The sequence below is a fragment of the Rattus norvegicus genome, chromosome 10 (assembly GCF_036323735.1).
Source record: "Rattus norvegicus strain BN/NHsdMcwi chromosome 10, GRCr8, whole genome shotgun sequence".
Classification (NCBI taxonomy): domain Eukaryota; kingdom Metazoa; phylum Chordata; class Mammalia; order Rodentia; family Muridae; genus Rattus; species Rattus norvegicus.
The window spans coordinates 52,935,781-52,953,015 of record NC_086028.1 but is presented as its reverse complement, the minus strand read 5'-3'; the positions used below and the strand labels follow the sequence as shown (position 1 = coordinate 52,953,015).

The 17,235-nt window shown below is 44.0% G+C and overlaps 1 protein-coding gene across 1 annotated transcript in view; it reads left to right on the top strand.

Moving 5' to 3' along the window:
- Glp2r (glucagon-like peptide 2 receptor) overlaps positions 1 to 17,235 on the top strand; it is a 63,255-nt gene that overhangs the window by 11,946 nt on the left and 34,074 nt on the right. The window contains exons 4-7 of the mRNA NM_021848.2: positions 1,550 to 1,671; positions 12,294 to 12,400; positions 14,075 to 14,228; positions 16,783 to 16,942. Of these exons, the coding sequence (NP_068620.1) occupies positions 1,550 to 1,671; positions 12,294 to 12,400; positions 14,075 to 14,228; positions 16,783 to 16,942 (543 nt within the window). The remainder of the gene's footprint in view (positions 1 to 1,549; positions 1,672 to 12,293; positions 12,401 to 14,074; positions 14,229 to 16,782; positions 16,943 to 17,235) is intronic.

Sequence of the window (17,235 nt, the reverse complement as noted above, 5' to 3'; positions counted from 1 at the left end):
ATCCCTCCAACTTATCCCCTGAAGTTGATGGCGCCCTGTCTTTCTGAGGCCTCTCTTAGCATTTGTGATAGTTTATGACGCTTTCATGTGCACTCTCCTAGCTCAGCTTTGAGCTATGCCCTCAGCAGAGCATTGTAAGTGGCATGGACAGCCCAAATGCCAAGTGCCATTATTGTTATTATTCTTAATTATTGTCATTTTCTCACTGAATCAATATTTAGTAAGTACCCACTGGGTGCAAACACTGGAATATATTACTGACCAAATCAGACTAAAATCCTTCTCCCTAGGGCTCACATTTTAGTAAGAGGGGCAGACAAGAGTAACAGGAATCCTCTGTTAAGTACAGAAGCTGGAGATGGCCTGGGGGAATTGGGGTCAGGGCAATGGGTAGCTAAAGGACAATTCAATGACAAAGTGATACTTAGTCAGACTAAGTATTTGAACCAAGAGAGGGTCGTGTTCAGCAGAGAGCACAGATCAAGCAGTGCCATGCTGTTGGAGAGAAGCATGCCTCCAAGAAGGGGAGGGGACAAACACAGGTGGAGCTGAGGAGGAAGGGAAGCAGCATGAGGTGAAGAGTAGAAAGGTTTGGAGCCTACTTCATACAAATCTTCGTGCATAGCCACAGAAGGAATCTAACTAATCCTTAGAAAGCCCCTAAAAGATTTGGAGCAGAAACATGACAACTGGGCTAGCCATAACTGTGAGGGCAACACCACCAGCAAAGTTAGCAGTAAACCAGGGAAGAAGTAAGAGTTCTAATTAGGAAGGAAGTGGGAGGTAGAAAGTAGGGTCAGACCCGGGATCTTGCTAATGGAGCAGGCTAGAGGCAGAAAGAGAGAGCAGAGATGGTTCTAAGGTTCTGGGCTAGGGACTGTCAGGATGGGGCAGATTTGGAGAAGGCAAGGAGGTTGTGTTTTCTGAGATGCCAGTTGGGCAGGTGCATCATGTGTACTGTAGGTCTGGATCAATTAAACCCGTGATTTAAGTGACTGGCCCATCATCTGCACACACGGGCACTCTCACGCAACCTTCCCTCACATCACATAGGTAACAGTTATGGATCCAGTTCCCGATGACGAAATCCATAAGACTCAGAGAATGTAAAGCTGGAGCTAGGACGCCAGCTCAGAAGTTGACTTATCATATCTTCAGTCCCGAGTCAGCGTGCTTTGCTCCTGTTCTCTTCTCCATGGCGCCACCTCTTGGACTTTAGGGAGAGATGTTTCACTGAGCATGCCCAGATTAGCATCTCCCAGTAGACTACAGGATCTCTGAGTCCCTGGGAACTTCTAACTTCAGAGACACGTGTAAACACCACGGACATTAGAGGATCATGGTTAGTTACAACATCCAGAGGTTTCATGGTTTTCTTCCCGTCCCAAATAAACAGTAGGGACACTAATGAGCTCCCAAACGGAGAAACGAAACCCCCTTTCCCTGGGATTTTCCACAGCTTTTTCAGTCGAGGGTGAGGACCTTCCAGCGTGCTCAGGGAACTGGCTGTGTGTTTTGACCTTTCCTCTAGAGCCTTGTTTACTTTCAGAGAGCCCAGGAAGGGCCTACAGACACTGCTTGGCTCAGGGGACTTGGCAGACGCGAGAGAACACCACAGATATTTGGCAGGATGAATCAGAATGCTCAGAGAACCACAGCTTCAGACAAAACGTGAGTCTACCTGCTTGCTGATAAAGCAGCTAGGGCTGAAACTTGGGGGGCAGCCCAGGGGATGACCGGCTTTGGAGGACACGAGACCTTTCGCTAGTGCTTTGTTCAGATTCCACTAGGGAAGGTCCCCAATCACTAGAACAGCAGCTCCCATTGGCAGCCAGGAAACTGACTCCTCTGTGAGAAGAAACACGAAATCGTATGGCATCTCAGCCTTGGCACTGCTGTGTACCATGTCTGGAATAACTTCCTCGAACAACCCAGCCTTCGGGTTTCAGTTCAGTTGTCTACTAGCAACTGAGATGGTCCACGGACCTGTTCAGAGCAGCCCAGCAGCCACGTGTACGATCGCCCCATCCAATTCCCCTATTACACCTGCCTTTCTCTGATATTCCTGTGGATGCTTGTTCCTTATCCAGCCATGACTCCAAAACGCACATCCAGCAGCAGCTGGAGACTCGTGAGCCTGGAAGGAGGCAGGAAGGCATAAGGTTCTGGGGCCAGACTAGGCCATGTATTCAGAATCTTCCTTTACTGGCTGTGAACTTGCACGAGTTTTTTTTTTTTTTTTTTTTTTTTTTTCACTCTTGGTGCCTCTGCTTCCTCAGCATCCCAGGGGGATCATATTTGCTGCATGGGATCATCATGAAGCTTTGGGAAGTCAAGAGACATACATTTTGTAGAGAAGTCCTGGCGAGTCATGAGCAGGACTCTAAGCAGGAGTTTTGTTCTCTTGCCAGATCCAGAGAAGACACTGCTCTGTTAGTCATCCCAGCAGCTCAGCAAATGCAGAGTAAATACCAACTCACCCTGCAGACTTCCTCCATGCATCTTCTTCTCTCCCTCCCTCCCTCCCTCTCTCTTCCCATCTTGTCTCCTGGACAGGGTCTCCCTTTGAAGCCTAGTTGGCTTCAAACTGGAGATCTTACTGCCTCAGCCTCCTGAGTGTTGTAATTATAGTTGTGTGTGTGTGTGTGTGTGTGTGTGTGTGTGTGTGTGTGTGTGTGTGTGTGTGTGTGAATGCCCAGTTCCACCAATTTTCTTTCTGAGGTGGGACAGGAAGGAGTGTTGTGGGGGTTCTTGGGGACATGAGAAGGGAACAAAGAAGCCCCTCCTTATAAAATCTAGTGGAATCCACTGCATGCAACAGGAACCAGAATTCCACATAATTAACATTTCTTCTTTGCTAAGCATGAACCTGCAATTTTCTAAAACTCCCACTGGAAATCCCACGTACAGGGAAAGAGCAGGTACTAAACTTCTTCTGTAGCCCCAGTAGCCTCTGATTTTATTTGATCAGATTGTAATTCCAGGAAAGGTGTCTCTGGGTCATCTCATAAAAGGTGGAGAGGATAAAAGGTTTCTTAGCAACCTTTTGAGATGTGGCTAGGTGTATGTAGCTGATGCTAAGACAATAAGTGCTTGCTCTCCCTTGAGAGGCAGTGCCCACTCTTTGGTATGTCTTCCTCTGAGCAGCCTCTCTGTTAACTTGTCCTTAAGCCTATATTAGAATATCTAGCAAAACCCCACTTCAGTGTCACTCTAATGGCTATTCCTGACACTTCTTTCATCACCAAAGTCCTGAATCCTGGTAGGTTGGTCCCTAGAAGCTTTGGGGAACTCTTGAAGCTAGTAGAGGTGACAGCATGGAGCTGTGTCCCTGTGTCCTCACTGCTAACACGTTCAAGACTGGATTCTGTGGCCCTTTGGGAGTATATGCTTTCTACTTTCTCACTGGGCTCCTAAAACCACCTGTTGTTCTAAATGTCTGCTCACCCGTGTTCAAGGTCAACTGTAAAAGGAAGCATAGGAGGAAGGAGGAGCTATAGGGGAATTAGATAGATGTACAGGGCATATTTATTTTTTTCGCTTTTCCAGTCATGTCATACACGGTAATGAAGCACCTCCCACACAGACACAGATTTTAGGGAGCTTGCAGTTGTGTGGGGCACACAAGCAGGGTGACTAACTGATGGGACAAACGTATAGGATGCTCAGAGCCACAAAGGAGACACTGATGTCGTCTTGGTGGGGCAGGGAAGGCTGCCCAAGCTGAGACAGAAGGTGAGGAGTCTGAGGAGAGTGAGACAGAGGGTGGGAAGGTGGAGAGCAAGAATGGCCTTGGCAGAAGGAAAACCACACACTCAGAGTCAAAGAGCGGGTAGACTTCTGCTTCTGGGGAGAGATGGGAAGTTCAGCAATGCTCTTGAGTTTGCTGGTCCCTGCTTGGGATGCCTTCCTTTGCTCCCACACCATCACTGTTCACCTCCATGGCTCCTTTCAAGAGGTGAGTTGGAGTGTTTCCAGGTAGAGAAGAAGAAGACACACTTGGGTCTCCAGACCCCTAGAGAGGAGAGTCCACCTTTACTGCCTGGAAGATTTAGGCATTGCAGGTTGAAGTACAGGGGGTCATAACTCAAAACAGGTAGGATGTCTGTGGCAGACTGGAGAATGGTAGGGCTGGCTAGGCTGGAGGCAGGAAGAGGGAGATGAGCCAGGAGCTGTCTTAGTAACTGCCTCTGGCGTGAAGAGGATGCATGTGAGAAAAGAGGGAAGATGGGATGCAGGTTGTCAAGGAGACGATGGGCTAATGTGAAGTGACCCTCACTGAGATTGGGCAGGAGGAGGGAGGAGAGGCTCTTTTATTTCTCCTAAGTTCTAGTTGTTCCTCTCCTGTGTCCCCTGTCATCTTTTAACTTGAGCCCGCAAACCACCCTTCTCCCCCACCCATTCAGTTGTGGCTAACTTTTTTCATTATTTAGTTGGAATTTGAAATTCCTTCTAATAAGTGGTGTGCGTGTGTGTGTGTGTGTGTGTGTGTGTGTGTGTGTGTGTGTGTGTGTGATGTGTGTGTGGGGGTATGAGTACTATGGTGTACATATTGAGGTCAGAGGACAGCCTTGTAGATCAATTCTCTCCTTCCACCTTTACATGATTATTTGATTTTCATAATTAACTTTTAGTAAGTTCAATTACTAAATTTAGTAACTTTTGTATTTTCCAAGTGGCTATCTAGAAATTAATCAATAGACACGCCAGTGTGACCATAGTACGGGGTCTTCCATGCCAATCCATTTGACTTTTGCCATTGAGTTCCATGTCCTAGCCCTCAGAGTGTTTTCCCAGGCACAGGAGAGTCCTCAAGAATTGTTGGGCCTCATCTCACCGGTGTCTGTGTCTCTCACTCTGGTTGTGACTCGCTTTCTTCAGAGCTAAGGGCGCTGGCATGCACTTGGCTGTCTTGACTCTGCAGGTTCCTATGGGGCATGAAGGGCCTTACAGTGGGCTTTCCACATCTTAAGATGCTCTTAGGATCCCCCTTTAAAGCCTTAGTTCCTGTTTAAGTTGGCAGAACTCTGTGTTCCCTATACAATTTTTTTTCTTTTTCTTTTTTTCGGAGCTGGGGACCGAACCCAGGGCCTTGCGTTTGCTAGGCAAGCGCTCTACCACTGAGCTAAATCCCCAACCCCTCCCTATGCAATTTTACTGTGTGACAGGTCCCATCTCTTAAAGGGGTCATGTGGTTTATCTCAAGACTACCTGGTCTATGCCGAAATGTTGAAGCTATGCTAACTGCATACTTTGAATGAAGCCCACACTGTCTATTTCTTATCTTTCAACTTGTATTTATAAACTGAGAACAAGCTGACACCCCCAAGCCCTAGCAAAATAGGTATGCAAAATAGGCTTTATGTGTAGTAGACACTTAACACATGCTTAATGAAAGACTATGAATTCTGAGTCCATGGGTCTGTGGTGCAGCCTGGGTCTCAATACTTTCCTCAGGTAATTCTTGTATGCAGTGTATTGGCAGATATAAACCCTGCTTTGGTCTCTTCTGACAGCATCGTCAAGTCAGTGAGTAGAGAGACAGGAGTAGAGGCTTCTCTCTAGAAAGGTGAGCACACTGACTGCAGCTCTTAATTAAGCAGGAGGATCTTGAACTTGAAGCACTCTCATTGGGCTACACAGCCAGACACCATCTTAAAAATAATATTTCCCCCTGCACAGAGAGGAGGTGGGGACGAAGGGTGCCACCTCCTTCCCTCTGCAAATTGTTGTATTTCCAAGAATTCAAATACTTAAACCCAAAAAGTGTCAGGCCATGTTTACCTGTGTTTCATAGAGTGGGTTGAAGTTATTCCCAAAAAAGGGCAGTGTTAGTAAACCTTTGTCCTTCAGAGTTTTGGCAAGGAAACTGTTATGTTCAGCTAACAGTACACTGGGAATCCTTATGTATGTTAAGTGCATTTCTTGGCGCTGTGTGTGTGTGGTATCTGTGTATAAGCACAAACTCTATGTTTAGAGTCGTACATGTGTGGGTTTCTATTTAGTAGTATGGGGGTCAGTTCTTAGTTCATCTTACTTTAGACTGTTTTCTTTACTCTTATATGGAGTGATTCCTATTTTCAAACATAGAACTTGTTATGCATTTATCAGTTGTAAATGTATAACCCTGTTTAAAGTATTTTGAAATTTATTTAGTGCGTGTGTGATGTACACCATGGCACTTACTTGTGTAGAAACTAGAGGACAACTTGTAGAAGTCAGTTTTCTATTTCCTCTGTGTTAGTCCCTGAATCCAGACATGGAAGCCAAGTATCTTTACCTGCCGAGCCGTCTTACTGGCCCTAGGGTATAATTGTAATATATAATTGTGACAGTTAAGATTGGTTGTCACTTGACTGGATGGAGATCTCCTAAGAGACTAGAAAAACACTTCTCTGTGTTCGTCTGTGATGGTGTCAGAATGAACTAACAGCAGGAGAAAGACACGCCCTGAGTTTGGGTTCTGCCATCCCATAGGTTGGGAGTCCAGGTGGGGTAAAAGTGGGGATGACAGGGAAGAGAAGAGAGCTAGCTAGTGCAGGATCTGCTGGCTTGGCTTTCCAGCTGTCCTGAGGTGATCTGCTCCCACCCTCTCACACCTCCCTGCCATGAGTCAAGATATGTCATTCCTCCTTCCAATTGTTTATTCTGTCACAACATCAACAAAACTCTAACAGAAGGATGTTTCATTGTAGTGATAAATATAATTTCACACTTAAAAAGCCTGCTGTAACCTCCAGCATTTTATCTTGAAACATTCAAACATCTACAATTATTAAAATAACAAAGTATCTACTACCTAGACTCAAATATAGTCACATTTGGTCAGAACTGCTTTCACTATTGTTCTGAGAATGACCTTCAGACACCGTGGGACTTCACCCCTAACGCTTCATCAGATACCACCCAGTGTGAAGGGAGTTATTTCACATGGACACGCTGCCATGATTCCAACCAAGCAGAATCCACAGTTGCTTTGGCGACAGCCTGGAGTATGCAGCAGATAAACACCAAAGACGAGGCAGATGTCAGCGCCAGAGTTGTCTTTACGTCTGACCTTCTTCACACGTGTGCCGAGGATTTTCCCTTCTCCTGCCATCCCCTGGAGGCTGCTGGGATTGCTGATGCACTGTTTGTCCAGTTCTCATGTGAGCTCAACCCAGGTCCACTTACTATGATTATATGGGAAATACTTCTACGCACGGAGCCATCTCTCCAGCCCCTCTGATTTGGGAACAATTCTCTTTCTTCACATGAATATGTGCACATGTGTGCACACACGTACACACACAGACACGCATGCACACACAAACACATATGATCAAGACTTCATATTAAGAACTGTGATTTATATTTAACATTTAGAAATGTTGAATGTTGCTTACCCTCTTCAGTTTACATTTATGTGTTTTTTTTCACTCTTTCATCATATTTACCCAGTTCCTGGGATTAGTTTCAAAATTAAGGTAGTAATAATGCTATTGACACGACAAAGCTAATTTGGTAAGCCTTAAGGTGTCTTTGCAGATCTTTTCTCCCAGCTGTATCTTGAGCAGAGAACACTGTCTTTCCATCAACCATCTTTTCTACATGGCGGTCTGATTAGCAAGATGTGCAGTTTGGCGTCACTGTTTTTGTTACTGTTTGTCTTGTCCACTCTTTTTCTTTTGATCCTGTCTTTTAATAGGCGAAGTATTGGCAGGATTTGGAAACCAAGTTGTTGTAAAAAGATATTTAGTTTTCATTACTGTTTCTCTTACCTCCCTTCTAGTGACCCCTATTGGCAGTTGCTTTTATCTTCTGGCTCCTTCTTCCTCCCTCCCTCCCTCCCTCCCTTCCTCCCTCCCTCCCTCCCTTCCTCCCTCCCTCCCTCCCTTCTTCCCTCCCTCCCTCCCTCCCTCCCTCCTTCCCTCCTTCTCTCTTCTTCTCTTTCTTCTTCCTTCTTTCCTTCCATTCCTTTCTCTTTCTCTCTCTTTCTTCCTTCCTTCCCTTCTTTTTTCTTTCATTCTTTCATTCTTTCTTTCCAATGCTAAGTCTAGTTATGTTACTTCAAAATCATGGTGACCCTTAGCCTCTCAAGTTCTACCATGCCCAAGTGCTTTGTTAACTGAATTATGTTCTGTGCTACTTTTTGTAAAACTAAGCAAACATGGAACGGTTACTCTTCCCTTTTCTTTCATGGAAAACAGTATTTCCCCCCACCCCCACTTAACAACATAGTCTACAAGTCATTCTATTGCAGTTCCTAGAAATAGATGCATATAGTATAGCATAATATAATTGAATAATAGATATCTCTTATAGTGGCATGTATCTACTGTACTTCGTTTAGCGCTGGCTTTGGGCACTTAGGCTATTTCCAATGTTCTTTTACTTCAAAGGCTACCGTGAATAACCTGTATATCCACATTGGTTCAGATTTGCAGTAGCGTCTTCTGTTAGAGTCTTAGAAATAGGATCACTGGTTTAAAGGTATGAGCACTTCCGTTGCCAGCTATTGCTAGCATTCCCTCTGTAGGAGTTAGGCCATTTTATTCTTCCCTCAGCAATGCACAAGGGTCCATTTCCATGCTGGATGAGCATTACAAGTGTCACTTTATAAGTATGCAAATGACTGGAGATTCACCTTTCGGTACTGTGAGCTGAAGAGCAGATGTTTTAGAGCATTCGAGAAGTAGCCAGAACGTGGTAGTGACCAAAATACATGTTGTAGCATATGGTATTGGTGTCCTGCCCATATTAATTTAGGTCACAAACTCTAACTTCTCACCACCTTTCTTCTTGTAAAAGGCAGGGCAGAACCTCCAGAGACCCCATGTTTTCTGGTGGCGGCCCTTAGCGGATGACTGCACAACAGCCCTGTTCTCTGTCTTGACGTGCTGACTCTGGGGCTTTCAGAGTATCCCTAGGGAGCTGTTCCATTGTGGCAACCGGCTCATGTTGTACCCTTTGTGTGTCCCATCTAATTCCTCCTTTTTCCAATGGATGGGTATTTGTTTTTGTTTTTCTTATTTTTTTAATTTCCCAACAAACTGATTGCATTCTGATCCTTGTCTCCAGAACCTGTATTTTAGAGATGAACAAGTGGTTGCCTAATATATTCCTGAAAGTATCTACGTTTTTGAAGTAATCTAGGGATGAGTAATTCTGTTATTTGATATTTACCCATCTAATATCTCCTGTAGCATGCTAAGATGATCTGGTAAAGTGTCCATGTGCTGTCAGAGTCTTCGGTGTTGAGAAACAACAGCATCTTTGTAGAAACACGTGTGAAGAAGCATGTGAACAGAGCATTAATGAGCAACATAGCTGAGGGCTGAGGAAGGCTCAACGGGTAAAGTGCTTGCATGAGGTTCTGGGTTCAGATTCCCAACAATCACATAAAAAGACAAGTTTGAGCCAGGCATGGTGATACGCACCTTTAACCCCATCACTCAGGAGGCACAGGCAGATGACCTCTGTGAGTTCAAGGGCATCTGATCTGTATAGTGAGTTCCAGGCTAGCCAGGGCAACACAGAGAGATGCTGTCTTTAAAAAAACGAGTTTGAGGATATACACTTGTAACCCCAGTTTTTTGTTTTTGTTTTTTCAGCCAGCTAAACCAACAGGTAGGTCTAGCCTTTAGCCAGAATGTGGTAGTGACCTAAATAACATATTGTAGCATATAGTATTGGTGCCTTGGCCATATCAACCCTGCTTCAGAAAATAAGACAGAAAGTGTTTCATGAAGACATGCAACGTCAGCAGCAGGCTTCTGTATATAGGTGCTTTAGATTGTACTTTAGTGTATAACACACAACACACACACACATATGCACACATATATGTACACACATGCAGAGAATAAGATAAAAGTACTACTACTACTACTACTACTACTACTACTACTACTACTACTAGTGATATAATTGATGTCCCAATTGGGATACAGTCCCAAGTGCTGTAATGATAAGAACAGTCAATAGCAGAGATGTGTTTGGGGACAACTCCAGAGAATTATGTGTATATTTGTGTGTCTGTAAGTGCCCATGGAGGCTAGAGCCATCAGATCCCTCCCCCTCTGAGCTGGAGCCACAAGTGGTTCTATGCCCCCTGATGTAGGTGCTAGGAATTAAACTCTGGTCCTTAGCAAGGGCAGGCTGCTTACTTTACTACTGAGCCATATCTCCAGTCCCAAAGACTTTCTATCAGAAGCTGATCTTAGATGAGAGGTCAAACCACAGCAACTGGAGAACTCATGGGACTATAGAGTTTTTAATGAGGTCCACAGAAAATAATTCTGTGTAATTAAAAATGTAATTGGGGTTATTTTTAAAGCTCTAAAGTTTTGCCTCTAGACTATCACTGTCAGAAATAGTAAAGGAAACCCTCAACACAGAGAGGAAAAACATGCCATGTGGACATTTTGATCAATACAGCAGAATAAAAATTGCTAGAAAATAGCATATACAAGAGATGACTTCCGTATCATATTTTAAACTATCCTTGAAAGGCAGGGTGCTAGCTAAAGCAAAAAGTAATAATAATATATCAGGAACCTATGGGATGCGCTGGAGTAAATGGATGGATGGTATTAATAGCAAAATGTCTGGGGCAGAGGATGTGCCTGTACACAATGATGAAGTCTTTAAATTATGCATCAAAACCTAAGTTATTAGTTCATGGCAAAGCACGGTAATTTTTAAATGTTTGCTATAAATCTCAGAGGAGCCACTGAAAATGAAGGCATACTAATCATGGAAAGACAAAGAGACTAAAGATGCAGTCAATTCAAAATAAGACAGAGAAAGAAGAAAAGAGGATAAAGAAAATATGAGACAAAGAAAAAGACCAATGGATTCTAATGCAGCCTGATAAATAGCAGCATTAAATATAAATGATCTAAATATCCCAAGCAGGGAGATTTCAGTGTGTGTTAAGAAAATGCAGAAGTTCACAATATGCTATCTCTATGGCAATCACTTCAAATACAAGTCTTCAGGGTAAAAACATAAAAGATTAAAATAAAAGTTATTGTGTAGTTACACAAGGCACTATGACCACGGCAACTTAGAAAAGATAGCATTTCCTTTGAGCTTATGTATTCAGAGGGTTAGAGTCCACGATTGTGGAGCAAGGGCATGGTGGTAGCAGGGACAGCTGAGAGATCACATCTTCATTGGCAAATTGTAGCTAGAGAGAGACAGAGACTGGGACAGCCTGAGTCCTTTGGAACCTTAAAGCCCACCCCCAGAGATATACCTCTTCAACAAAGTCACATTTCCTTCTCAAATAATTATACCAACTGGATGACATACTCAAACATGTCTATGAGTCTATGAGAACCGTTTTATCAAGCCATTATAACTGAAAATAAATAATAATTAGAAGGAAGGGGGTGTTTTATATTAATATCAGACAACATAGACTTAAGATCAGTGAATAGCATCAGGATACGGAGTACCATGTCAACTGGTGTGGTGGCATAACATCCCAGCACTTGGAAGATAGAGGCAGATAGACTTCTGTGAGTTCAAGGCCAACCTAGTTTACATAGTGATACCCTATCTTTGAATATAAATAAATAAATAAATAAATAAATAAATAAATAAATAAATAAATACCATTGTAGTTCATCAGAATACATAAATAAACAACAACAACAACACCCTGTTAATAGGTTCTCAAAGCTCACAAAGCAAAAGCTGATTAAATCTAAAAGAAAAATAGAGAAAAAAAATACTACGAAAAAAAAAACTCTACAAAAAACTTCCCAGAATGTTGAAAAGAAAGCACTTGTTAAATCAGTCTCTTAGATAACCATCACACAGAAATCTCCAGACCTGACAAAGACAAAACGCTCTTGATGGACATAGACAAAATTTGACCAGATTCAATCGAACAATATTCCAGAAGAAAGAAGGGTCATGACCAAATGCAATTAAACCATTGATTCAACATCTAAAAGGTAGCGTAATTTGTCATATTAACAGACCACAAAAGGTCTTCTCCTCAACTGACCGTGGCATCTTTGTCTAGCATTCCATTCTTTCTGATGTAGTGATTCCTGTGAGTCCAGCCATGGGGTGAGACTCGGGTGGAGTCCTACTCAGGGGAGATTGCGATTTCTGAACTATGCCACAGGCAGTTTGGGCTGCCTATTTGGGTATCAATGAAGTTGGGAGGGAAAGGTCTAAAAACAGGCTGGGAGCCCAGAACATGTCTAGCCCTATGGGAGCTCTGGGCCTGGAGCTGGGGCCAAGATGGGGTTACAGGCCATCCTGGTGGTCATGTCTTCTCGTTCTGTATCCAGGTGGATCACTACGCCTTGCTATACACCTTGCAGCTGATGTACACTGTGGGCTACTCCGTGTCTCTCATCTCCCTCTTCTTGGCTCTTACACTCTTCTTGTTCCTTCGGTGAGTACAACCACAATATGTAGTCAGACATGTGTCCTGTAATTTTCTTGGTGGGCATCACTAGAAGGCAGCCTAAGAGACCATCATCTGCTGGATGATATCATGGATCTTCAGAGCAGAAGGCTAACGATTCTTGACTACATCCACTCTCTTTTGTAAATGAGAGGACAGAAAGTTCCAAATGAGAGAGAGAGGCATTGAGTCCTTACTGGTGGGAAAGGCAATTGGATACAAGGATAGGACTTGAAGCAGGACTCCAGACCTTGCCTTTGCCACTGTGCATAAATTCCTGATCATACCCTTTACTACCATAGCACCAGCTATTCCACCAGAGACATCGTTGACACACAAGAACCCACTTCCCCCTCAAAAGTCATGGTAGGCCTAGGATTTAATGAGGCCTGTGGACCCTGGCCTGCTGTCAGCCACTGTAATTTTCCTAATCTGAGTAAAGATTAATTCTAATTCTAGAAGGTTACTGTTAGTTGCTATGGGAAGGTGAAATGATTTTCATAGGGCACCCAGCTGCTGGGTCACAACCAATCAGTCCATTGCTCTGTTTCAAAATCCAAAGCCCCAGTGCACTTTGCTAAACCACTTTCAGTGCATCCTAAGCAAGATGATTATGAATCTATGAGGAATCTTGGTGCAAGGAGGTCTCTCAGTCAGAGGCACTGGTAAGTATAACATGGCTGAATGGACATTCAATACTGGTGCAGGAGCCCATATGAAGACCCTGGAGATGTGAGGGGTAGAGTGCCCCACGTGGGCTCACCTGAACCTAGATATGGCCTTATTTGTCTTGCCAACCTCATGACCTTCCATAGCTCCAGGAACAGACATGATATCTTACTAGAGAACACTGACGTTTTTGCAAGTTTCACCTCCAATACCCACTGATGACGCACTAACTCCTTTCTTCGTGCACTTAAAACCTGCTCCAGCAGGAGATACATTCATGAGCGCTTGGCTTGACCAAGTATCTGTTTCACTTGAGCCTCCTGGTCTACCTGGGGAGAAGCGTCTATATGTCATAAAACGCAAGAGTCCACCTCCATTTGGAAGTTCCAGGGTGACTTTGGAGGAAGGCAAGTGGTGTGAGCTAGGAGTGACACTGAGAGCACAGAGGTAGAGAAGATAGACCGAGGACACATAGTTACAACAGCCTGAGTAACAGAGTTAGCGGGAGACCCCGGGTAGAAGTGATTACATTTGACAGTGTTTCTGGACACTATTACATTGCATTTTATATGAGTTAATTGATGTGATCTTCCCCTGGCCTCTGAGAGAAATGTTCTAATTCTTAGAGACATCCGAACCTCGGAGAGCCAATTCTCAGCACTCTAGGCCCAAATCTCAGTCCCACTGCTCACTGCCCAGGGGCTTCTGACATTTACAAAATCAAGGTTACAAAAGTGCCCACCCCTCCAGTGGCAACAAGAAGTGAACAAGTGGCAACCATAGGTCCCTGTACGCAGGCCTGGCATATCACACGTGTTATCTAGGCAACAACTTCTTGCCCCATTTCCCAGATGGGGAGAATAAGGTGCAGAGAAGCAAGGGCATCTAGACCAGCACCTAGACCTCTGTCTCTGGTGACAGATGCACAGGCAGTCAGGCCTGCACTCCCAGCCCTTCCTTCCTGAGGGAAGACACTGTGTTATTTTTGTGCAGAAAACTGCATTGCACACGCAATTACATCCACATGAACCTGTTCGCTTCGTTCATCCTGAAAGTTCTGGCTGTCCTGGTGAAGGACATGGTCTCCCACAACTCTTACTCCAAGAGGCCCGACGATGAGAGTGGATGGATGTCATATCTGTCAGAGGTAATCCCCTCCCACATGAGAGTGGGGAGGGGGATGGGCTGGGGAGGGGGGGGACAGAATGATAAAGGGTGGTTAAAACTTATCTGGTAGACAGACAGTATACTACTTAAAACCCAACCTTCAAGAACAGACCAGGTAAAGGGATCCTGAGGCTGATGGGCTGGCTTCCCATGGGTGACTTCTCAACTGCAAGCAAAAGACTAGATCAATCTTCTGTTGAGATAGGCTGTCACCGTGTAACCCAGGCTGGAACTTAGGATCCTTCTGCTTCTGCTTCATGAGTACTGGAATCACATGTGAGTGGCACCATGCCCCTAGATGAGTAGGTTTTAAGTTATGGAGATGCGGAGATGGCTCAGTGGATCAAGCCCTTGCTGTGAACATATGAGAACTTGGGCAAGCTAGTTAACTAGGCTAGCCAGGCTAGCCAAGTCAGGAAACTCTAGTTTCAAGTGGGAGACTCTGATGTAGTGTATGTAGTATAGCACAATCAAAGAAGTTAGCTAATGTCAACTTCTACATGCACAGGCATGCATATATATATATGCATATATATGCATATATATATATGCATGCACCCACACGTGTAAAAATTTGGGCACATGTACGGGTGCATGCATGTGCACACACCACATACACACAAATAAAAAAGGTTTGAGCTATGGATTGATCATGAATCTTCTTCCATTTATTTGTGTGTGCAGGAGTGTATTTGGGGGTCAAAGTAGAACACAGCTCAAGGAGTTGATTCTTTTCTTTCCACCATGTGGGTCCCAGGGATCAAACTCGTGGTCAGGACTAGCGGCAAGCACCTTCACCTGCTGGGCCAGCTCCCTGGGTCCTTAATCATGAATATCATACTCAAAATTTCTGTTTTTTTTTCTTTTTCAAGTGTCTATAGTAACTTTTCTAGGAATATGTCTAGACATTTCAGGCAACCTTTCAAGGTTCTTGGCATAATAGTGCTCATGACCTCTGGATTTTCTTCAAGTCTGTCGAGCCTGTACTTGTCTTCATTTTCATTTCCTGTATTGATTACTTACCTTTGCTGTTTTACTTTCACACCTTGGTGGCTCCCACTAGAAGTTTCTCAATTTTATTGAGCTTTCCCAAGAACAAAGCCTCGGCATCATTGAGTCCTTTTAGCTTATAGTCTCATTTGCATCCATTTCTACTTTTATTATTTCCTTCCATGGGATTTCTTTGGGTTGCTTGCCATTGTTTTAACTAACTTTTCTCATGAGAACTCACGGTAATGGGCCTTTAACTCTTTTTTTTTTTTTTAGATGGTAGCACTTAAGGGTAGAAGTTTCACTTCAGGTCCTGGCTTGGTATTAGTTGCAAATACATTACAAAAATTAGGTACAAAGTTTGGCGCACAGTGCTTTTTTTTTTCACATTCAGTTCAAGAAAAGCTTTTCCTTTGTTATTTGGCTTAGGTCTATGAGATGATTATCAGTCATATGAAGATTTATTTAGTTCCTGTGGTTCCTAGCCTAGTTGAACTGAGGTTGTAGACCAGACCTTTCTAAGCTTTCATTTGGGCTGTGGCTGATGGTAGACTCTCTCTGATTTTGCTTTCTTTTTCTTTCATTCATTCATTAATTAGTTCATTTATTCATGTAACTTTGTATGTATGTGTGTGTACACCATGTACATGAAGAAGCCCCAAAAGGCTTGTAGAAGGCATCAGGTCCCATGGGACTGTAGTTACACAGACTGTTGTGAGCCACCATGTAGATGCTGTGAAACAATCCAGGTTCTTTGCAAGAGCAGTAAGTGCTCTTGACCACTAAGCCATCCCTCTAGACTCTGGTTTATTTATTATTTTTTTTTTAAGTCTGAATACGGTGTTTACTTTGTGTAAGTGGAGTCCTGAGTTCCCCAGGACAACATAGACAAGAAGCAGTAGCTCATACCTGTAGACCCAGCACCTAGGAAGCAGAAGGCAGGAGGATCAGAAGTTCAGGATCATCCTTGGCTACATAACAAGTTCGAGCCCAGCCTGGGATACATAAAACACACACACACACACACACACACACACACACACACACACACACACACACACACACACACACACACACACAGAGAGAGAGAGAGAGAGAGAGAGAGAGAGAGAGAGAGAGAATAAACAAACAAATAAATAAAAAGAATAAAAAGAACCTAGAACAGTGGTTCTCAACCTTCCTTCTGTGGCAACTCTTTAATACAGTTCCTCATGTTGTGGTGACCCCTCCCCCCACCATAGAATGATTTTAGTTGCTATTTCGTAACTGAAATTTTGCTACAGTTATGAATTGTAATGTAAATATCTATGTTTTCCGATGGTTTTAGGCAACCCCTGTGAAAGGGGTTGTGACCCACAGGTTGAGATATTAAGGAAAAGACTGATCTTTGAAAGTTTCATGAAACTTTCTTACCAGCCTCCTTGAGGTAGTTAGCAAGGGCCCAGGAAGCAGGGGAGGACAGGTGTGGGCGTGTGTACGCTTGGGGAATCCTGCTCATCCCCGTGCTGAGAACGCAAGGTCTCATCCAGGTTCTGTCTCTGCAGACATCCGTCTCCTGTCGCTCCGTCCAGGTCCTCCTGCACTACTTTGTGGGCACCAATCACTTGTGGCTGCTGGTTGAAGGACTTTACCTCCACACTCTGCTGGAGCCCACAGTGTTTCCTGAAAGGCGGCTGTGGCCCAAGTACCTGGTGGTGGGTTGGGGTGAGTGACATGGCTCCCATCCATCTCCCAAGGACCCATCAGAACATGGGAGTTCATCAGAGCCTTTGGTTGGAGCTAGAAATCCCAACTAGAGGATGATATCCGGAGAAGATAGTTCTCAATGACAAAGGTCTCCTAAGAAAATGTGTGCGTGCTCACCCGTGTCTGTACACGTGTGCATATACACATACATCTATTCATGAGCGTAGGTGCATATGCCCAATACATATATGCGAAAATGGATAAATCTTTGATGTAACCAGATGACATCCTTCTAAGACTTCTTTCTTTTT